This window comes from Terrapene carolina, unplaced genomic scaffold (genome assembly GCF_002925995.2).
Source record: "Terrapene carolina triunguis isolate 2854851 unplaced genomic scaffold, T_m_triunguis-2.0 Scaffold89, whole genome shotgun sequence".
In the NCBI taxonomy this organism is placed as follows: Eukaryota; Metazoa; Chordata; order Testudines; family Emydidae; genus Terrapene; species Terrapene triunguis.
The window spans coordinates 5,772,557-5,795,098 of record NW_020664440.1 but is presented as its reverse complement, the minus strand read 5'-3'; the positions used below and the strand labels follow the sequence as shown (position 1 = coordinate 5,795,098).

The following is a 22,542-nucleotide window of genomic DNA, read 5'->3' as shown; positions in this document are numbered from 1 at the left end:
CATGCGGCAGTTCCCCACCCCAGCTCACCTCTGCTCCACCTCCTCCCCGAGCACGCCACCCCCGCTCTAATTCTCCTCCCCACCCAGGCTTGCGGCGCCAAACAGCTGATTGGCACCGCAAGCCTGGGAGGCGGGAGAAGTGGAGCGGCTGCTGCGCTGGGAGAGGGAGTCTGAGCCGCACGTGTCGGCGCGCCGCCGGCAGCCCAGCCCAGGAACGCTGTAAAAAAAAAAATTGGGGGCACCGCTTTTTGGCGCCCCCAAATCTTGGCGCCCTAGGCAACCGCCTAGTTTGCCTTAATGGTAGCACCGGCCCTGTCCCCACGCCTGTTGGACAGCACTTCTATTTGTACATCTTTCTTTCCTCTCCACCCATGCATGTACTGCTTTTTTATGAACCAATACAGGATCAACAGCTGGAAAAAATGAGCATCTATAAGTAGATGAGAAAAAAACTTAGCAGTCACTTTAGTGCATTACGGTAATGTCAGTAAAACAGAGTCATGCCATGTCAGTTACCTTTGGGTACCGGATAGTAGATTGTTCTCTCCCTCCCCGCCCCCGCCTTTCCCTTCATGATGTGTGGAATAGCTAATGTTCTACACATTGAGCTGTCCTAGTTATTATTTTCAAGTGCAATTTACAGACAAGTTCTGCTTGTTTTTAAGAGTAATAATAAGATAATACATAATACCAGCTCTTATGTCCCTCTTTCATCAGTAGGTCTCAAAGCACTTTACAAAGGTAGGTCAGTATCGCTAAGCCCCGTTTTGCAGATGGGGAAACTCAGGGGCAGAGAGTTGAAGGGGATTGTCCACAGTAATGTAGCGGGCCAGTCTTCTGAGTGCCAATAGCTCATGTTCATGTCAAGCAAGCCTATTTTTTCTTTCTGTTTTGTATCTGAGAGGTAATAAAAGTGCCTTGTGATGTGAGAGGGGCTCTATTTCCGGTGAATATCAGAGGAGTGGGTTCGCAGTGGGCGTACACTGAGAATTGTACATGGAAATCCTGTTGTTAAGGGTTTTGTGCGCACACAATTCCCTGTGAACCTTGCTAAAGTTTCTTCCCACCATCTCCAAAAAGACTGATTCACCAAAACTTCCTAGCAGCACTTACTTACACCTCTCCTCTCCCCGTTTCTTTCTTTCTCACTCTCTCTCATTGGCTAAGGAAAAGTGTGAATCTATCTTCCCTGGTGTGGCGTTGCACCACTTTTGCGTTACCTTATAGGCAGGTGTCAAATTATTAACAAAGGGGAGAGAGAAAATAAAGATCTGAAAATGTAAAGAGTACATGCTAAAAAGCAGCTTACTTTTTTCTACAGGAACTACATAGAAAACCTTTGTATACGTAGGGCTTTGTAATTCATTGCATACAGTAATTGATCATTGGGAATGGCGCATTTTTAAGCAACAGCTTTATAAGGTTGGTTATAAGGGTTGCATTGAGCCTGGGTGTATGATAGTTAATGTGTAACCATGTAAATAGGCCGCCCTGTTTGGACACTTTTATGTGTTCTCATAGCAATTAAAACCCATAAACATGCCCAGTACGCTGTCTGTTTATAGTAAAATAGAAACCTTTATCAGGGTTTGGTTATTTGCGGGAAAGCTGCAGTTCATTGAACTATGTTAGCATGATCTGAGTTAAATGAGGAAATGGCAAAATACCTGTTCGGATTAACAAGGTTGATTGTGACAGTGTCACATGTGTTGACATTGCATCTCAGTCTCCCACTCAGCATATTTAAATCAAAATATTTCAGGGTCATCTGAAGAGTAGTAATATTTTATTTTGGCCTCCGGTTTACATAAGCAATGGATTTGTTGCTCTGGGACAGATGATTTTTGAGGATTATCTCTTTGTTTTTTCATTAAAAACCTAATGTGGATGTGCCAGATATGCAGCAGATTTCTTAGGGTGTATTTCTACCCCTCTCCCTGTCGAGATTCATGAGCCTGGGTTAATCGGATCACACATAAGGGATGTTTGATAATGCTTGTGAATGATTCTAAGTTTTAGGTTATTTACTTAGAGTTTAGCTTTAAGGGGAAACTGAGGATTAAGGAACTTTCATTTCCTGTCTTTACCTGTTTGACATAGCATAGAGTGAAATGCATTGAGCCCTATTAAGACGGAGATATTGGGATTCCTGATGCCAAAGTATGCAGATGATATAGTAGACCGCTCCCTCTGGATATAACAGGAGGAAAGACATTCAAGCTGCAGATAAATCTGTTTCAGGGCTTTGCAATGACAAGTTACCCAAACAGGAGAAAGAGGGGGGAAGAACCTACCTCAGTTTATGCAATCATGATTGCACAGCCCCAGACAAATATTGACACTAGAGATCTTGGCAGGTTTGCCATTTGTAAAATGCCCCTGGGAATAAAAGATCTTTTCATTGGCACACACTGCATTTATGCAACCCCCCCAACAAGTTAGTACAGGTGGTGCACACAGCAACACTGTTAAAATACAACTAGCCTGTTAATGATGTTTTGAATGTGATGCTTGAAACAATACAGGTGCCACAGGGTAGTTTCACAGTCACCCTTGCATGACGCAGCACTTTCTAGCGTAGAGCCTGGGTATTTTTCTTTCCTTCAGTGATACTGATCTATTGGTAAAAGAAGTCGTCGTTATAGCTAAGTGCATAGGCTGGTACCAGTCTGACAAACTGCTGAGATGTGGCCTCTTAACTTGCTGCATGTCTGGGAACAGAGAGGCAAACTATTGTAAAGTGTTATTGTCTTATAGAGACTAGTTACATTAGTTAGGTTTGCCACGTGGCAACTGTTTCTCCAAAAGCACTTGGGAGAACCTGTAAAAGCAGCAAAGAGTCCTGTGGCACCTTATAGATTAACAGACGTATAGGAGCATGAGCTTTCGTGGGTGAAGAAGTGGGTATTCACCCATGAAAGCTCATGCTCCTATACGTCTGTTAGTCTATAAGGTGCCACAGGACTCTTTGCTGCTTTTACAGATCCAGACTAACACGGCTACCCCTTTGATACTTGGGAGAACCTGTACATTAACTGATCTCTCTCCTTCAGTTCTATTGCAGAATACACCGGAGAATTGTTAACATCAGCCGAATATTTCTGTAGTATTGTTTCTTACTATAGTGTGGACAAAAGGTTAAATCAAGCAGTCATTTCTGCAGTGTTGTTTCCTATACAATACTCTGGAGAAAGTTCAGTGTCACTTAGTTAACTTTTACAGAGCCATTTGTTGTAGATTTTGTTAGACAAATGCTATATTATACGGTCCCTTTGCAGTCTGTCCCCCCCCCCATACCCCCTAAAATGCAATGCAGTTTATTTTTACACAGCTTCTTTCACACATTGGATCACAAAACGCTTTGTAGTAAGAGTCCATCTATTCCAGGGTTCTCAAACTTGGGGTCGCGAGGTTATTATATTGGGGGGGGTCGCGAACTGTCAGCCTGCACCCCAAATCCTGCTTTATCTCCAGCATTTATAATGGTGTTAAATATATAAAAAAGTGTTTTTAATTCGTAACGAGGGTCGTACTCAGAGGCTTGCTATGTGAAAGGGGTCACCAGTACAAAAGTTTGAGAACCACTGATTATTCAGAGTATCCTGGAAACTTTTCATTTGATATGCCACTCACAGTGACAGATTGAAAAAATAATGTTTTTAATCGGACATTGCTGCACTATGAAACAGGCTTGGAAATTAGATGTAAAATATAGTAGAACGTACAAATTGCCATATTCAGCTGAGCCGGTGGCCCATCTAGCCCAGTACCCTGTTTCTAACAGTGGTTGATATCAAAAGCTTCAGAGGAAGGTTGAAGAAAACCCTACAGTGGATGACTGTGTAATATCTTGCCTGAAGGAAACGTTTTGTTTTTACCCCAGGAAGTTATTGGTTGGTTATGCCCTAAAGTATGTGGGTGTCTTTTTCTTTTTCCTTTTCTATAAAAATGTCTAATCTTTGTTTTTAAGTCCTCTTAAGTTTGTGCTCTCAATGATATCATGTGGCAATGAGTTCCATGGGTGGTTCTTTTTTTCTTTACACTTCTGTACTGCGGCCAATCAAGGTGCTTCACAAATATTAATGACTTGAGTCTCATGATGCCTCTGAGAAGGATCTTCCCCATTTGACAGATGTGAAAATTTAAATATGTAGAGGTTAAAGCTTATGTTTTCAAAAGTGGCCTCTTAATTTTGGTTTCCTCAATTTTTGAATGTCCTCATTTATACACTTTAGGACTATTTTTTCCCCAGAAGAGCTGAAGCTGTAAGTAGTGAGAGCTGCGGGTGCTCAGTACCTGTGAAAATCAGGACTAGGGTGGCTGAAATTAGGGAACGGTTCTGGTTTAACTGACTTGCTTGAGGTCACACAGAAAGGTGTCGATGGAAGAGCTGTGAATAGAACCACAGGACTTTCCCTTCCCTTCCTCCTAGATGTCTGACCATTCATAGTACTGTGGGCATGGGCTCCAATTCCTGTTTTCCTCTGCTTCCTTTCACGTTCCTAGTCCATGTCAAGTTTCTCCATAATGTCGCCCCACTTACATCTCATCTCTTATTACCCTCCCCCCATCCCCTTGAGTGCCTTAGATTCTGCCATGATATTCCCCCTGCTATTTAAAGTTAAGCACATGCTTACGTGCTCTGCAGGATGGGGGTCTAGATTGTAAGTATCTGTTGTGAGGATAATCTTGTGATAAAGTGCATCCATCATGAATCTTTGACCACTTCAGCTTCTCAGCGTGGCTGGCTGGTTCTTGCTCACATAGTGTCTAACCGATCGTCATATGTGGGGTCGGGAAGGGATTCTCCCCAGGTCACAATAGCAGTGAACTTGGGGCTTTTTTTGCCTTCCTCTGCAGCGTGTGGGTGTGGGTCACTTGCCAAAGTTATCTCACTAATCATTTCCCTGGCACTGGTGCACCTTGGTTCCTCCTGTTCTTTGCCCAGGGCACATAACAGTTCAGTCTCCTGTGGGCTGTAATATTTTGGTTGTTGGGTTTAGTGTGTGGGTGTTGGTGGCCTGTGATGTACAGGAGGTCAGACTCTGATCTGGTGGTCTCTTCTGGCCTTAAACACTATGATTCTAACTTCATCCTGCCCCACTAATCCATGTTCACCTCCTCCTAACAATCCAAACTTCTGAACTGCTTCAGGGTTGGAGGTTGTGACACATGAGAGCTAGAAGTTGCAGATTTGTGCCATTGGAAACAGATGCATACATCTCTTGCTTCTAGTCCTGGGAGCCCCTGAGATACCAGACCTTAGTAGAAATAGAAAAGCTCATTCTACGAATTTTCTAAAATGTTATTAGCTATATTTTTTTCTCTCCTTCTGAGTCCATTACAGTTTGACTCACACTACTAAAGGAGCCTGGCTTTATAAGAGGAAGGAGTTAAAAATAGTACCAATAAAAACTTTAAAACGCTCAAACATTTCTAAAATAGTTCTTCTGTAAAGTATGTGGCATTATACGATGGTATAGTGTGTTATAAAGGTTTGTATTGGCACTCTTCTGGGATCATCTACATAACCCGATCCTGAGCAATACAGGTATCCCAAACTCATGTGATAAAACTTTTCTACCATCTCATTGTGAGTGTACTCATGGTTTTTTTTATATATATATATCCAATTATATCTATGCTGCTTTATTCACCTTGGATATATAATACACACACACAATATATATATATACCTCTACCCCGATATAACGCTGTCCTCGGGAGCCAAAAAATCTTATCGCGTTATAGGTGAAACCGCATTATATCGAACTTGCTTTGATCTGCCGGAGCACGCAGCCCCGCCCCCCTGGAGCACTGCTTTACCGCATTATATCCGAATTCGTGTTATATCAGGTCGCGTTATATCGGGGTAGAGGTGTGTATATACACACACATACACAGACACACACACGTGTGTGTAAGTTAAATGAGAGCAACAGTATAAGAACAGCCATACTGTGTCAGATCCAGTGTCCATCTAGCTTAGTATCCTGTGTACTGGCTGTGGCCAGTATCAGATGCTTCAGAAGGAATGAACAGAGCAGGGCAATTTGTCAAGTGATCCATCCCCAGTCGTTCAATCCCAGTCTCTGGCAGTGATAGGAGGACTGGAAATCAGCAGTAGACTTAAACCTTCTGTGGCTTTTTTATATCATATGCTTGGATCTGGCTGCCTCTGCATTAGAAATCTTTGTACCAGTCTCCCAGCAGCGGTGCAGGTGTTTTGGTACTATGAGTGGTGTACTATCACTAGTGCAAAAGAGGTTCAGACACTTCACTCACGTCTGCTCTGCCAAGCTGCAGAAGACAACTGAGCCCTATCGATATTAGTGCTTGCACTGTTGCTAGCATTCGTCAGGTGCACTGTTTTTGGATAACAGGCGATATAATTTTCCAACGTTTTGTCAGTCTTATTGCAGACTTCGCTCAAAGTATCGAGTATACCAGTTGGCACACAGGTGGGCAAGGGGCACATCTTAGTACAGAAATTGTCTGATGGATGAATGTCCTCTCCATTCGCAGTTCCATATCACATCTGTGGTAACTAGAGCAATTGTTTATATGAAAAGAAATGTACGGGAAGGATTTTAATATGTGTCAAACAGTATATGACCAGCCAGGCCTCTGTGGTCATCAGCAAGTGCTCTGTGGACCACCCTTTGGAAACCTCTGCAGTGCATCCTTAAGTTTATGTGATGCAAGCCACTGTCTTTTGATTGCCTGAAGTGCATTATAATTATCCGTTACCATAATTATGGCTGGCATCATAGTTTGTGATGTTGGAAAGTATGGGAGAAGTTGAAACTATTGTACTGGCGCACTTGCAAGGAAAGTACTTTTATCTAACAGGAAAGTTCTGCTTGGAACCTAAAGTATAATATGTATTAGTTTTAGTTTCAGTTGGCTCTAAAAGGCTGCTTTTTTCCATGTCTTGCTAAAGATAACTTCATGATAGGTTTGTTTTGCTTGTGCTGGAAGATAAACTAACGTATCTGGCTTTTATTTTTTCTCTCTTGTGAGCTGTATGGAAGCATTTTCTTTATAAAGCAACTGCTCCATAGTGAAGGTCAATTAAAACCCATTGAAGGTCAGTTTAAAATAAAGGGGCAGAGCATTTGATTCTCGCTGTCTATTTCTGTAGTGCTGTTGGTTTTATTTCTAGCATTTTGTTCCCGAGCTTCCTCTAAAAATGAACAGATTGAATCAGTTGGACGCATGACAGCTACCAATTTGGGGTTAGAAATCCATTAAATTGCCTGGTGCTTTATTGGTATTATAAAACTGCTTGAAATGAAAGTGCATTACGATTGGACATTGATTACTCAAAAGAAGAGAGGGTGTGTGCTTACATAAATCACATACCTTTACTGAAGGTTGTCAGTTTACAATTTTTTTAGCACAAAATGTGCATGTTTCGCCCGTAAAATACTGTTTGTTATTGCAAAATTTTTAAAAAGTACTATTTTAAAACCAAACACGGAGAGCTGTCTGCTGTAGATTTCATACGTCTAGGGCAGTGGTCCCCAAACTTTTGAGGGTCATGCCCCCCCTTGCCCCTGTCTGTGCCCTCCCCCCCCCGCCCCCCCGGGTCAGGAACGGGGCCGTGGCTCTGGGGGAGGGGGGAACACGGCCAGGGGTAAGAGGGCTGACATTGGGGATGGATCTGGGGCTGGTAGTGGGGCCGCGGCCAGGGGCCAATGCTGGGGGTTGGGTTGGGAGCAGTGCTGCACCGAGGCTGGGGCCAGGACCAGGTGCGAAGGATGCAGCTGGGGGTGGGACTGGAGCAGAGCTGTGGGGGCTAGCCCGGGCCCCGCCATGCACCTGGATGTTCCTTCACGCGCCACAGTTCGGGGACCTCTGGTTTAGAGGGTTAGATCCAGACTTTGTGCCCTGCAATGCTCTTGACTTGTGATTTATGCCATGCATATTAGTCCTTCACCCTCATTACTTAAGAATAGAGACACAGTCTTTCTCAAGTCAGCCAGCAAGATCTTCAGATTCGGCAAAATCTTTCTGACAGGCTGTGCAGTGGAGTACTGCAGAAAGTCCAGCTTGATTTTAAGATGGGTAGTTGTAAGATGCGAGCTAATGTTGAGGGGTAACCAAAACTTATGTTTCTGGGTATAAGCCAATCCCTCCTGGAGTCAGGGATGGATTTGTCCTCCACAGAGATAGCTGTACAATTAGCCAGGCATGTTTTGAGACTTGCACCTTTTTCAGGAACACCAGAATGAGCTTGAGGGTCAGATCAAGCAAATTTCTGCATTAGGAGATATTTGCAGAGATGGCTGTTTTGTCTGATCTCTTAAAACCAGTTGTTGTAGAGGAGCCAATGAGATGGTGGCGCAACTAAAAATTAAAACTAGTTCACATTGAGATGGGTGTCTGACATTCTTAGCTGAGCGTTGGAAGCGTGCATGAGAGAAAGCATTATTTTGCTAAATAACTTGGCATGCCTGGCCTTGGTTGATGCTGCAATCGAATAATGGCTGGCTCTGGGACATGGTGACCCATTATGTTTTATTCCCTTCAGCGTTAGGAGGACAGGAAGTGATGTAAAACTAGTCTGCTATGTTAAAAAAGCATGTGGCAAGCGCAGGAAAGGCACAGCAAACTGGCAGCACTTGTATTCTGAAGCTGTAGTAGAAATATCTGCCTGCTGTTTTTATAAGATTGTTTTTTGCCTGACTAGTTTTAACCAGCGCATACATATCCCTTTGTGCTCTTTCCAAGTCGCATGTGTTTTGGGGGGCAGATTAACTATTAATAAGAACAGAGAGAGAATGAAAAGATGAGTAAACACCTTCTTAACGAGTTCCCTGCCCTCTCCAAAGAATTAATGATTGATTGGACTGGCTTTCACAGAACTAGGCAGAGCCTTTCAGACTCGGGGACTGGAAAAGGGATTGGCTAACGCACAGTTGTGTCCGGTGCTCAGGTAGTAGCCTCAGCTCTGCTTGGCAGAAGTGAGTACAAGAGTAATATTGCTCAGGAGTAATCCACGCTCTACGAGATTGTAGATTAGTTACAATGTTAATGGCTCTTGGGGTGAGAGGTCCTGTTTAGCATGGAGAACAGTGTCTTTAAACTGTTGAATGCCTCGTCCTCACTTGAATTTCATCAGTGGCTATTCATGCCCTGACGTAGTAGTTTGCAGTCTAGATACTGCTTATGGGGCAGCCCTCCCAAAGTGAAAGGGGCATATTTTCGTAGCTCCTGTTGATAATCAAGAATGCCTCACATCTCAGGTTGGTGCAGTCTCCTTCCTAAGGAGCCCATGAGAGCGTCACGCGGGTGCTTATGATGACCAGTTTCCCCCTGTCTTTATTGGAAGGTGGGATCAGAAAAGCAGATTGAGAATTTGTCATTTGCTCGATTGGTTTAATGTTGCAAACTTGCTCTTCGGTTTTTGTTTTTGGCCAACTGAAAAGCACCTGGAGTGAGCAGTGAATATTATAAACCCTTTCCACAGCTTCCTACACGCTGGGAGACCGTGTATGCACCAGTGGTGGCACTTATTAACTGCATCCTGGAAGTTGGACCCTGTGACCCATTTATTAAATGCATGTTTCCAAGAAATAAACGGAGGTGTGGAATGGGGGAAAAAACTTTAGTTAAACATTCAGACGTTAACAGAAATGCTTGGGCTTTATTGACATTATGAAAGCATTTGAATCTCTGGGAAGTGCGGGATGCATCATTTTCTAGCAGTAGGCTTATTTTAGAATATGGCTGTTGGATGTTAGTGCAGGGCTGCTCGCCTGGGATGTTATCTTAAACCATGGACACTTAAGTTCAGAACAGTGTACAGGGAGTGCTGAACTCTCCCCATCTGCACTCGACCAATAATCCTGCAGCTGGATTTTGGAAAGGTGGTGATACGAGCTTTGGGTTCTCTGCAATGGATCTTCTCATTATTGATTCCTCCAACCCCCTGCACATCTTAAGAAAACAAAAGGTTTAACATCATTTATCTTCAATGAGCAGCCATGGAGTTGCACAGTTTTACAGATGAAAATATTTGCTCTGCTGGAGTGCAGAGTTTTAACCCGTAGTCCAGTAAATCATATTTAATGTTGATTTATCAGTGCCCTTGTGTATTATATATTGGTTAATGGAGCTTTAGCAATTATGCTCAAAGACAGACAAGTACAGTATATTAATAGTTTTTAATCCTCTATAAATTGAGTTAGTATGTTAAATACACAGTCGGGATCCTTAATTGAAAATGTTGCTAGAAAAGTCTTCCCTCACATTGATCCACGTAAGAAACATGCTAGTGGAACTAGGACTAATTTATGTAATATAATTAAAAACCAACAACCAACAACCAAACTGCACTTTTTGCCTTCTAGAGGTAGAATATTCTTTTAGAAATCTCTGTGGGGAGAAAAAAAAATCTCTTGTCTCATCAACATGACAAGTTTGTTTATATATGGTAAGTAAGTTATGGTTTTAGGACATGCCTTGTTTTGCTAATTAAAATGCCACTTAATGTCACAAAACAACAAACAGAGAGCATTCCATATAGGTACAGAGGGTAGATGAAAGATGGAATTTCAAGTTCATTTGTGGATTAAAAAATCCTCCTTGTCCTATTTCCTTTCCCCATCTCCCAGCTAGTCACGCGTGGCAAAACCAGCAGCCTCTAAGGGTACAGAAGAGAAGAGTGAGGGGGGATTTGATAGCTGCTTTCAACTACCTGAAAAGGGATTCCAAAGAGGATGGATCTAGACTGTTCTCAGTGGTACCAGATGACAGAACAAGGAGTAATGGTCTCAAGTTGCAGTGGGGGAGGTCTAGGTTGGATATTAGAAAAAACTTTTTCACTAGGAGGGTGGTGAAGCACTGGAATGGGTTACCTAGGGAGGTGGTGGAATCTTCATCCTTAGAAGTTTTTAAGGTCAGGCTTGATAAAGCCCTGGCTGGGATGATTTAGTTGGGGATTGGTCCTGCTTTGAGAAGAGGGTTGGACTAGATGACCTCCTGAGGTCCCTTCCAACCCTGATATTCTATGATTTTTAGTGATTTGACCATCAGACAGTAGGTCAGTGGCAGAGCCAGGAATAGAAGTCTGGTCACCTTTCAGGTAGTTGACCCCCTTTCAGGTATAGAGACTGAACGTCTCTATCCTTAGGGCTTGTCTATACTGGAAACACTACCGCGACTCTGCTGTAGCACTGTAGTGTAGACACTGCCTGTGTCCCAGGAGGGATTCTCCCATTAGTAGGTACTCCGCCTCCCCAAGAGAGGTGGGTAGCCAGGTCAATGGAAGAATTCAGTGCTGTCTACGCTGGGGGTTAGGTTAGTTTAACTGCACCACTCGGGGGTGGATTTTTCACACTCCTGAGCGATAGCTGAGGCCTGGTCTTTTAGTGTAGACCAGGCCTCAGTTTTCTCATTTGGCTCTTGATTCTCCCATTCAAAATGAATGACAAAACTCCCATTGATTTCAATGGAACAGGATCGAGCCTTTGTGAAATAAGTAGAATATATTTACCTCTCTTATTGGAAAGTTGAAATTCAGGGTATGTCTAAACTCACCACAGCTGTAGCGGAGACACTTACTACAGTGATGGAAAGAGTTTTTCTGTTGCCGTAGCAAATCCGTCTCTCCGAGAGGCAGTAGTTAGGTCAGCGGAAGAATTCTTCTGCCCACCTAGCGGGGTTACGCTGGGGCTTAGGTCAGCTTAATTACATCACACAGGATGTGAAATTTTTCACAGCTCTGAGCAATGTTAATTAAGCCAACCCAATTCTGTAGTGTAGCTGTTTGTAAACCTCGGAGACCCTCAGAAACTTTGCACATAGATTGAAGCTTATTGTTATGTTAGTGCTAATCCTTTTTAAAAGAAATTTCCTTAAAATACTTGGGGAATCACTTAATGGGACACTTCTAAAAATCATATCCATGAAAACAAATCCATACTAGTTTGCTTAAGACTGTTAAAACTGAATGAATTTCGAGATCTTGGGTTCGATACAAATGTAGTTTGATATTATTTAACAAAAGGTTTTTGGTTTTTTTGTCTTTGTAAGTCACTGAAAATTTTATTTTCCCCATCTCTCTGGGAGAATTGATAGCTCGTAGATTCTTTAAAATTTCCAGCCGCCTCAAGCATTGTGCAAGTGGATCACACAGTTCTGGTGATTGCTTACTGGATTTGCATGCACCAATGTCTTTGCACGCCAAATATGTGCTGTCCTTCTCTTGTGGGTGAAAACAGTTGCACATGCAAAGTGGCAGGGGAAAAACTCAGGCTGAGACTTGTCCCCTTAAATATGCTGAAGATATTTCATAATTTCTTAAATTGTGAATATCAACTGTGTGTTAAGTTAAATTGTAGTACAGTACATTGGATTCCAGCTGTGTTTTTTTTAAATTATAATAATTTGCATTTGAAGATTTTCATTAGTGACTGAATATAACTGCAACAGGTATTGCTTCTTTGGTAATCATTCTACATTAATTTCCATTTAATCAGTATTATTGTTAGTCATTGCTTAGAAGGATTCACAGTGCACTTGTTTGGTAGCTGGATGGCTTCTTATGGTTTGTCTTCACTGCGAGGTTAACTCGTGATTATAAGTCAAGCATTGCTTTTAAGTTGATTCACAAAAACTTTCATTCAAGTGGTGCTGCTATTTAGTCGAGTTGGCCATCATGAGGGAGGGGCGGTATAGGCTAACGCTCAGGTGAGCACAACTTGTCAGCTGCTATTTCGAATGCTCTGAGTTGTGGATGCAGGTTAATGCCACTCAGATGCTGCTAGACTTCCAATGTCTTCCCACAATTTCCCAGCTGTTGCCACTCCTCCATCTCTAGGTACAGCTGGCATGCTCTTAGCAAAACATATTGTGCTTGTCATGGCAACAAGCCGCTGCTGAAATACTTGTCCTTGCTTCACCTGCTCTGTATCCTCCTCCTTTTTCCCCGAAATGAGGGTCACATGGATTGTGCTAATGCCAGCATTTGGCACAGACCAATTTGAATGGAGAGTTGCCAGGCTAACCCCACTTCCAGCCACGTACCCAGAAAGGGCAGGCACACTGTGACTGGAAGCTCTTTGGGGCAGGGACTAGCTTTTTCTGTGTTTCTACAGTGCCCATCACAGTGGGGTCTTGATGTATGACCAGGGCTCCTAGGCTCTACCTTCATTCAATTATTAATAATGCCACCAGAAGACACTGCAAAATAATTCATGGAGTGGCTCAGTTTACTGCAGTGCTAAGAACCAGGGCAAGGATGGCAACTCAAGTGTTGTTTTGCATTGTGGCTGTTCTCACTCGAGGAAGGCTAGCATGAGGGAAATAACTTGAGTGCAGATCAGTTGAGTTAACTCTGCAGCAAAGACAAACCCTTAGTATTTTTCCTTCCTGAACAGAGTTTAAAGACTATTATGGGACAAGCCCGAATTTTAGAACAGTGACTTGTCAGCGCTGACCTGGCTTACAAAATGCTTAGATGTGGATCAAAAGACATCAACATGACATGCTTTGTATAGTGATGCTTATTTATACGAACACAGTAGAATATAGACCCTTGGGAGTGATACAGTTCATCTACACAGTGTATTTTATTTTAATGCATGGGTCTGGGACTTGACTTGACAGAAGCCATTTGGAAGATTGAAAAACTTAGTTACCATTGAAAAGTCAATAAAGAAAAACTGCTATATATACACATGACTGTGGCAATTACAACTTTTGAAGGAGCTTGACTCATTTTATCCCTGGAATTGAGGGTGCCTAAGGTTGTAATGTAATGATTATTTAAAAAGTTTAGAAGATAGGAATTTCCAGAATGGTTTGGACCAGTGGTCCATATGTTCCAATATCCTGGTTCTGACAATACAAGACGCTTCATTTCTTGCCTCAATCTCTGCTGCAAAAAGCAGTTAAGGAATAACCTGCCCAGTGGAAAAAAGTTCTTCCCAACCCTCATTTTGTGGAGGATGGCTTATGTGGCTCCCTTGAGTTACCACTATCTCTAGAGGCAGATTGGTAAATCTGGTTTAGTTGCAAATTCTCCCATGCAGTGCTGCTGTCAGGATTAGTTACAAGAGCCTCTAGGCTGCTCTAATTTATGGAAGGGGAGTGAACTGGATGCTTGGCTTGCCTGGGTTGGGGGAGCACAAAAGTGGTCTAAAGCTACATTTGACAAATCCTCCACCCCCAGAACACCCCCAAGATGCTCTTAGGCCATATTAGCTGTTGACATTTTTGGGGGGGCTGGAAAAAGTGTTGGTACCCCTCATTATCCCTGCTAGATGGGTAGTAAGTTGAACTTCGAGTTTCTCCAGTGAAGGGGATTCTACAGCCTTTCCTGGAATTTGTGAACTGGTTTAAATTCAACCAGGTTCTGTTCTACAGTTGCTTGTCTTCAGAAACAGGAACGTGTTTTCCTTCCCCTCCCCCAGCCTGTCCCCAGTAAATCTGCTTCTTTTGCTTTTCATATCCAACCAAGTGTGTGCTGTGCGGTAAAGCATCTACAAACATTTGGGAATGGGCGGGGTGTCTGTTCAGTATACTGTGGACTAGGCAGCTATCTTTCAACAGATTAGTAAGAGGAATTTCTATTGCAGGGCTCAATTGTTCAAGGCTCTCCGCTCCTTTTGTGCGTGAACAGTGAAAAGTTGTGTTATGACAACGGTTGACAAAATGTTTAATGAAAGCCGCAGCTGGCAGTAACAGAGTTCCCAGACGTTCTCCCTTTCTCTCCTGCCTGTCACTGCAAGGTGCAGATATAGTTTGGACCCAATCTGCTTCACTGACAGATAAATGGTTTTGACTTAAGAATCTGAAGCTCTAACCGCACTGAGCAAAATTCTGCTGCCGCTGTGGATTGCACAGACTGGAAATCATTTGTGTGTTTATTAATTTGTCCGGCAAACAAGCCAATAATTTCTATTTTGAAAGGAAGGGGGTTTTTTGGTTTTGTTTTGTTTTTTACATGTAAGCAGTGTGAACAAAGCACACTGAATGCTGCTGCATTAGCTCCTTGATTACCCCTTGGGATGTGTGGAAAGAGAACTTATATAGCATTCTCCAGCTGAGCAAAGTCATGCAGCTCCATGGAATTTGGTCTCCTTTAAAGGAGGCCTTCATTGGTAAAACTGACTTTGGAATGTGCAACATTATTCTGGCACTTAGAGAGCATGGGAGGAGGTTGAGAATCAGGATGTGCGCCTGATTATTTAGCCAGGATTCCGCGCCCCAACTCAAATATACACTGTCATCTTTTTAATCACGTTTACAAAGTTCCGTGGCCCGCAGTGCCATTTTACAGTCCCAAATAAAGGCAAACACGACTGGATGGGTCGAAGACGACAATGGACAAATACACATAGAAGGGCCCCTCCTGCGTCAATTGAACATAGTCTCAATTCTTGATCGTGCCTCCTTTAGTGACAGGAATGGGAAAAGTTTACATACCAGCACATCGCTGGATTAGCCAATGAAAGGAAGAAATGAAGAATTTGTAATACACCTTTACCCCGATATAACGCCACCCGATATAACACGGGTTTGCATATAGCGCGGTAACCCCGGGGCGCTCTCGGGCGGCGCTTTAAAGGGCCCAGGGCTCCGGCTGCTGTGGGGAGCCCCGGGCCCTTTAAATCACCACTGGAACCCTGCCGCTGCTAGCCCGAAGCTGCGGCAGTGGGGCTCGGCTAGTGATTTAAAGGGCTCGGAGCTCTAGCCGCTGTGGGGAGCACCAGGCCCTATAAATCACCGCTGGAGCCCTGCCGCCGCTACCCCGATATAACGGGGTTTCACCTATAACGTGGTAGGGATTTTTGGCTCCCGAGGACCGCGTTATATCGGGGTAGAGGTGTAGTTAAATCTAAAGCATAAAACGGTTGCAGTGCACCTCACAAGGCATAAAGCCAAGCTAGCTTTTCTTTATTAAAAAAAAAAAAGAAAAAGCTCAGTTTGATTGGTAAGAATCCTGTTTCGATTCCAACAGGAGACTAAGTCATCAACAAGTTGAATTTTAGTAGCAACCCACAGTGCTTGAACTCATTCTCCAGACAATATTCTGGAGTTTGTGGCCACCTGGTTCTGGCTTCTGGGGGATACATGAAAGGCTAGTGTGTTGCAGCTGCTTGATCCAGAGCTGACAGGTAACTTGACTAGTATTTTAGGGGCATGCTGGGTGCAGATTTTTTTTAGTAATAAGAAATCTTAAAACATATGGCAGAAATATTTGCCCAACACAAAAGCCATTTAGTAATTGCATAGTTCAGGCACTGCATTAGACAAAGGAATTCCTCATGAAAAAAAACCTGCTTGCTCGCTCTCAGCTGTGGTATATTAGAAACTTGATAATTTATACTAATTGGAGAACGGTTTCTCTGGCACTTCTGACCAGTGTTTCTGATCCTGGCACCCCTATGCCACTCATATTCTCCTGCTGCTCTGTGTGAAGTTGATTTGGAGAGGATCAAAGCTAATGGTGAATTAACAAACGTAGCCATAGCTTTTTGTGGGATTTTTTTTTTTTTTACATTTAAACTGATCTTTAGACTGCAGGGAACATTGTCTTCCTCTTCCTTTATTTGCATTCCAGTAGCACCTAGAAGCTCCCTACCAAGATTGGAGCCTAATTGCGCTAGGCACTGTACAAACTTGAGACAGTCCCTACCTCGATGTTATTTACAATCTAAATAGACAAGACAAGCAAAGGGTGGCAGAGGGAACAGAAGCAGAGAGGCGAAACAGCTTGGTTACACAGCAGGACAGAGCCAAGAACAGAACCCAGGTGTCCTGACTCCTAATATAGTACCCCTACCTACTGAATCATACTACGTCTCTTTAGCATTTGCATGTTCTGACCGAAGTGCCGTATACTCTGTATCAAGGAGCTGAATTCTGGAACAAAGCCCCCTTGGGCTATCGATGCTGCAGACTAGAAAGTCTCCGGTATCTTAAACGTAAATTAAAACAGTGATGATCTTGCTGAAATACAGCGTATGAAAATGAGTAGTACAATTGGAACAGGAGGTCCTGTGCTATTTAGTTTGATATATTCCATTTATTTTACGCTGACCCCATATTTTCAGTGTTTAATGGGCTGCAGATTTCTGTATCGATAATGCAGAACTGCATCGTATAGATGGGGTCAGCAGGAAGATGGAGGTTTGGGTAGGTGGGGTAAGGTGAGTTGAGTCTTAGGCACCTAGGGAGGCATGCAAAGGTGGGATAATCAGACATTACCATTAACGGAATGTTTCTACTAGTGTCCAGCAGTGAAATAGTTAATGAAGTTGACATTTAAATTGTCCTGTAGATTTCAAAATTGGCAGCCCAAAGTAATGAACACGGATGGTTCACGTGTATTGTTTCAGGTTGTCTGGAGACTCAAGAAGACAGCACAGCATTGATTTACCCTTGGTTCCTGTTTTTCAAATTGTATTTCATAGCCTGTGAAAACCAAACAAACAACAAATGTAGATATTGGTGCCTAATTCTGCAGCGTGGGGTGGAGTTGATAAATTCCATGGCTCTGGTTGGAATAGGCAAAATACTGTTATGACACAAGAAACTTGTGTGATGGCTCTGAGAGTCTTCAGATCTCTGGAACCATAACAACAATGTAAAACAGGGATCGGCAACCTTTGGCACATGGCCCGCCAGGGTAAGCCCCCTGGCGGGCGAGGCCGGTTTGTTTACTTGCCGCGTCCGCAGGTTCGGCCGATCACAGCTCTGACTAGCCTATGGGCAACCTGGGTTTAATTCCTTGCTCTGCCACAGATTTCCGGTGTGACTGTGGGCATGTCACTTAGCCTCTCTGTGCCTCAGTTCTCCATCTGTACATTGGGGCTAATGGCACGTCCCTACCTCCCAGGGGGTTGTAAAGATAAATATACTATATTGTGAGGTGCTCGGATAATACAGCAAAGGGGGGGCCATATAAATACCGAAGGTAGAAAGATATATTCTCATTTATACCAAGCCCTTTATTCTGTCAGGACAGGGTAAAGTGGCCTTAGTGTACATTGCCATCCGCCCCAAGGAGGTTTTCCCTCAGACTATGTTTCTGCTAACCCAGTGGTAGCACCAATAGGAATGTTTCCCCAAAATTCCCTAGTGTAGGACATGCCTCAGATGACTTTCTTTTTCTGTTTCAGGCCTGTAGGATGTTCTCTGTTGAACACTCCCTTTTTGGTCTGTACTCAGGGCCCAGACAAGCTCAAACCTGATTTTTGCCTTGTGGTTTTTTTTTTTAAAAAAGGTTGTAATATAATCTCTGGACAAATTGCACTTTAATTGTAGTTGTGCTGTGAATATGGACTTGGCTTTCAAATGTTACTCTTAGTTTAAACTGTAGTTTGACTTTTATTTAGATGAACGTCGTTGAGTTCCTAGTGAAATGGATAGCTGCGCTAGGCTAGTATTGATTTAAAGGTCTCCGGAGTGTTTTAAAAGACAGTAGGAGCTTACAGGACGGCATATTTTTAAAATAATGCTTATATGATATTTCAGACCTAGATACTAGTGTAGCTATTAAGGATCTACACTGCTTTGTTGATGGGCATTGTCCTCTTTCACAGCAGGTATTTACAGAAGATTGCATGTTTCATGCTAGCCAAAGAAGACTTTCGAAGTAGTGCAACTTTTGCATGTGTGAGGGAAAAATTACAGTGAGCAATTGAGCATTCTGAGCAGCTGAATTTTGGGGGGTTTATCTAAACCTAAGGCATCAACCTTTTGGGTCAGATTCAGAGGTGGCATATGGACAGTACAAACTCCAGATCAGCGAGAGGATGTAACCTCCGTGCCGAGGAGGCAAAAGGCCTGGGTTGTAGCAGGAATAATAGCCTAAAGCAGGCTGTCGAATGATGTAAAACTAAAACAGGCCCCCTCATATTTATCTTGCATCTCCGGGCACTTGCTTTTTTTTCCTGCTACAACCCCACCTATCTGCCTCTTCCTTTTGTATGTTATGCTTGTCACAATTTACCAACACCACCTGCATCATATTAATTAGCCCCCATTTGAGTCTCGCACATCGTTAGTTGATTGGGTTTTAATCAGCATTTACTCTACCAGTAAGTCCTCCTTACCTGAATTCAGGCAGGTTTTACCTGTAATGTGGGGTTTGCAGATGTGGGATGAAAAATCTGAATGGAACTTGGGGAGTTGAGGGTTTCACAAAGCTATAGCAAAGCGTAGTTCTTTAGAACTGGGGCTGTGTATTTGTTTTCTCACACGACGTTGTTCATTAATTATCCTGCTCTGCCTGAGGGTTATTCACTGCAATGGTGGTGAGTGTTTGTGCAACCATATTCCCAATAATTTGGCACAATTGTGGATGAAGTACATGCAGCACCATGTAGTGAGTTCCAGGACGAAGTCTATGGTAAAAAGGAACCATTCAGACATATTGATGGATGTAGCCTTGTTAGAAAATGTAGAGTACGTACTGAGAAGAAGATTCACTAATATAATCCACAGGGAAATGACCTGTTTATCTGCGATCAGTAGCTTGGTTATGAATAACCAGTAAGAAAACAATAAACTTAAACGTATCCTATTAAGACAAATTAACTGCGTATATTAATATGAATGGAGGAAAACCTAGGGAATACCTGTATATGATGTGCTAGTAGAAACAAAATATTTGGCTCAATTACTCAGCAGAAAGTTTCCCTTCCCCCTCCACCCGATTTCTTAAGTGCTCTTGTAAAACAGCAGATCATCTCACAATGCAATCCAGAATAATTAAGATGACCCGGTTTTGCTGAGCACAGTGACTGTAGTTTGCTGATCCCACTGTCTCTTATTTTAACAGAAACCTGAGCTACAACAAGTTGACGGAGATCGATCCTTCTGCCTTTGCAGAGCTGCCGAACCTACGGGAAGTGTAAGTATTTTTTCCAAGGCTTTAATTGCATTTTTGCCAGGATGGCTCATGGAGCAATAGGAAAGTGTATACAGTTTCCCAAGACACCCTTTAGTTGACTTGCATCAGCAGATCGGACTTGGTGTATTTTTCATACTGTACCTGTGTGCTACCTTTTTTGTAAATCAGTCAATTAGTAGAACACAACATCTCAATTAAATTGGCATGCAGCTATTGGAAATCATTGGTGTTTGCCTCACTCTCTACTTCATGCATGGCTCTGTGGGAGTAGTTCAGTTAACGCACCTGAGTGCACACACGACTCTGCTGAAAGACTATCCCTGCAGCAAGGCAGAACAGACTGAGCCGTGACATCTGATGCCAGCCTAACCCAAATCTCCCAGGAAACAAAGGTGTAGTGTAATGGACAAGAAAGCACTTAACTCTGTCTCTTCCTGCCTCTGGAGTTTGTATTGCTTTTGGAACCAGTACAAATTTTGTTTGCAGTCTGCTTTGAGAACCTAAAACGTTGGGTTTTGTTTCATGTTTTGGGGGGGAGGGGAGGGGAGGGACTGGTGAAGGACAGAGTATTAGTAAAAGAGATCCGCTCATCACAGATAATATTATCAGAAGGAATTTTGACCCTGGACTTGCAAGCTCTCGTCACTCCGATCTCTGTAAACATTCACTGGTTAATGCCCACGTTGCTGCTCTGATTGTCAGATGTTAGTAGCACTTCCATGGGCTCTGACTTGGGGTAGTGAAAAATGAAAGTGACTCAATGTCTTCAGTGGTGGGTTGAGGCAATGGTCTTTCGTTAGAATGTTAAATTACTGGCACGTTTGAGGTTTGGTTTCTGTTGGAAAAGCTACTGATGCCCCCGGGAAAGCTGAGGAAACATTTCTTTGTAGAAATGCCGCTGTGCACTGTAGGTATTATGTGTTTCTTTTTGTCCTTCATCCCTTTTCATTAAGCATTAGCTCTTGTGCCTGATCCTGATGTCCTCAGACAGGCAAAACAATTCACATCAGCTGGAGTCTTGTCTGACTGATGCCTGCAGGATTGGACCCTACGGATGAACCTGCTACTTCTCCTCCTGCCTAATCTTCGGTGGCCCTCCTGATTACAGAGCAGTCAGCCGGTTATTAAGTAACAGGTTTGTGATTTTAGGTGAGGAATATGCAGCAAGAGAAGCTGGAGTGCTCTGAAACAAGCATGATTATTTATAAGAGCAACAATGAGAAAAAGAGCGATACAGACGAGCAGAAATGGTTTCTATATAATACACTTTCCGAGTTCATTAAACTCTGGAAAGCCTTAAATTGCTCAGGGTGTAGAGAATAGAACCCCAGAGCCAGTCCCACTGAATGTTACCCTAACACGATAGTGGCTTGGTGATGGTTTTATATACGAAAGTATCTGAAGACCTATGACCTCAGGGGCTAGCTGGGGGTGTGAAGATTGGAAGCTTGGCACCTCAATTCTTACTGCTTATATTGCACCCAGTCAGGATGGGGCTTCATTGCGCTAGGCGCTGTACTAATACAGAGTAAGAGAGTCTCTGCCCTGAAGAGTTTACCACCTAGAACGGGGGAAGAGGTGTGCAGCACACAAGCAAAGTGAAGGAAGACCCTTCTCATGCCTCAGCCCATCTCTCAGTGGTCTCTCAGTGAATCAAGATGAGAATTGAGATCTGGGAAAGAATTGAGATCTGGGAGCGTTACCTCTGATTGAGCCACTTTACTGGGATAGACATAAAAGGAGTGTTGCCAAATTAAAAATCACACTGAAGTGAGAGAACTGTTCGCATATTGTTGTTACAAGTCAGTCAGTGCTACAGCAGGACGGCGACAATTGAAACACATCAGAGGAAAATGAGCGAGAGTCTCAATTACATTAAAGCTCCTTTACACCTCTCTGGCAATTTAAAGGGATCCTACAATGGATGTAAATGGGAATTAAGCCCAAATTATGTAAAATATGTTCATGTGTGCGCCTGTGCACACACAATATAAATGTTATTTCCAGTTTACTTTGTGTATTTGACTGCACTTTGCATCTAGTCACTGTAGTGGCATGGTGACTACTGTATTGCCTCCCCACCCCCTGTACTTTTGAAGATATTAGGAGAGTGATAACATTTCTTTTGTTTAATGGTCAAACAAAGTGAACCCCGCTTACAGTGCATTTTGAAACAGGTAACATCCATTGGGGTGTGTGTGTGTGGGGGGTGTTTATAGGAAATGACTTCACTATGCATTGATTTGGCTATGCCACAGACTTCCTATCTGCCTTTGTGTGAGTTCTTGCTCTGTGCCTCAGTTCTCCATCTGTAAAATGGGGATAATAATCTTTCCTCCTCCTCCTTCCTCATGTTAATATGCTATTGGCATTACCTGCAAGCCCATGTGAAAGCAAATACCTTTCATAGTATATGAGAAGCCAAAAGGAAGTTCTGTGGTAGATTAACTGTGGAATTCCCCCCCCCCTCCCCCGCAAAAAATTGTTTACAAAACCAGGATTAATTTAAATTGCCCTTATCTCTTCCCTCTTCCCATCCTGCACAAAGGATGGCAGTGGTCCATTTCTCTTCTACACCCTCTGCTCATTACAAGTTGCTTTGCTCCTTGTGGTTGACTTCTGATATTTGAGTCCAGGTCAGGTGTAGTTTTGAAGCAGCTGCAAGAAAG

At 43.1% G+C, this 22,542-nt stretch overlaps 1 protein-coding gene across 1 annotated transcript in view; it reads left to right on the top strand.

The window, feature by feature from the left end:
* LRIG1 (leucine rich repeats and immunoglobulin like domains 1) overlaps nt 1-22,542 on the top strand; it is a 132,938-nt gene that overhangs the window by 34,522 nt on the left and 75,874 nt on the right. The window contains exon 2 of the mRNA XM_024211419.3: nt 19,802-19,873. Within this exon, the coding sequence (XP_024067187.2) occupies nt 19,802-19,873 (72 nt within the window). The remainder of the gene's footprint in view (nt 1-19,801; nt 19,874-22,542) is intronic.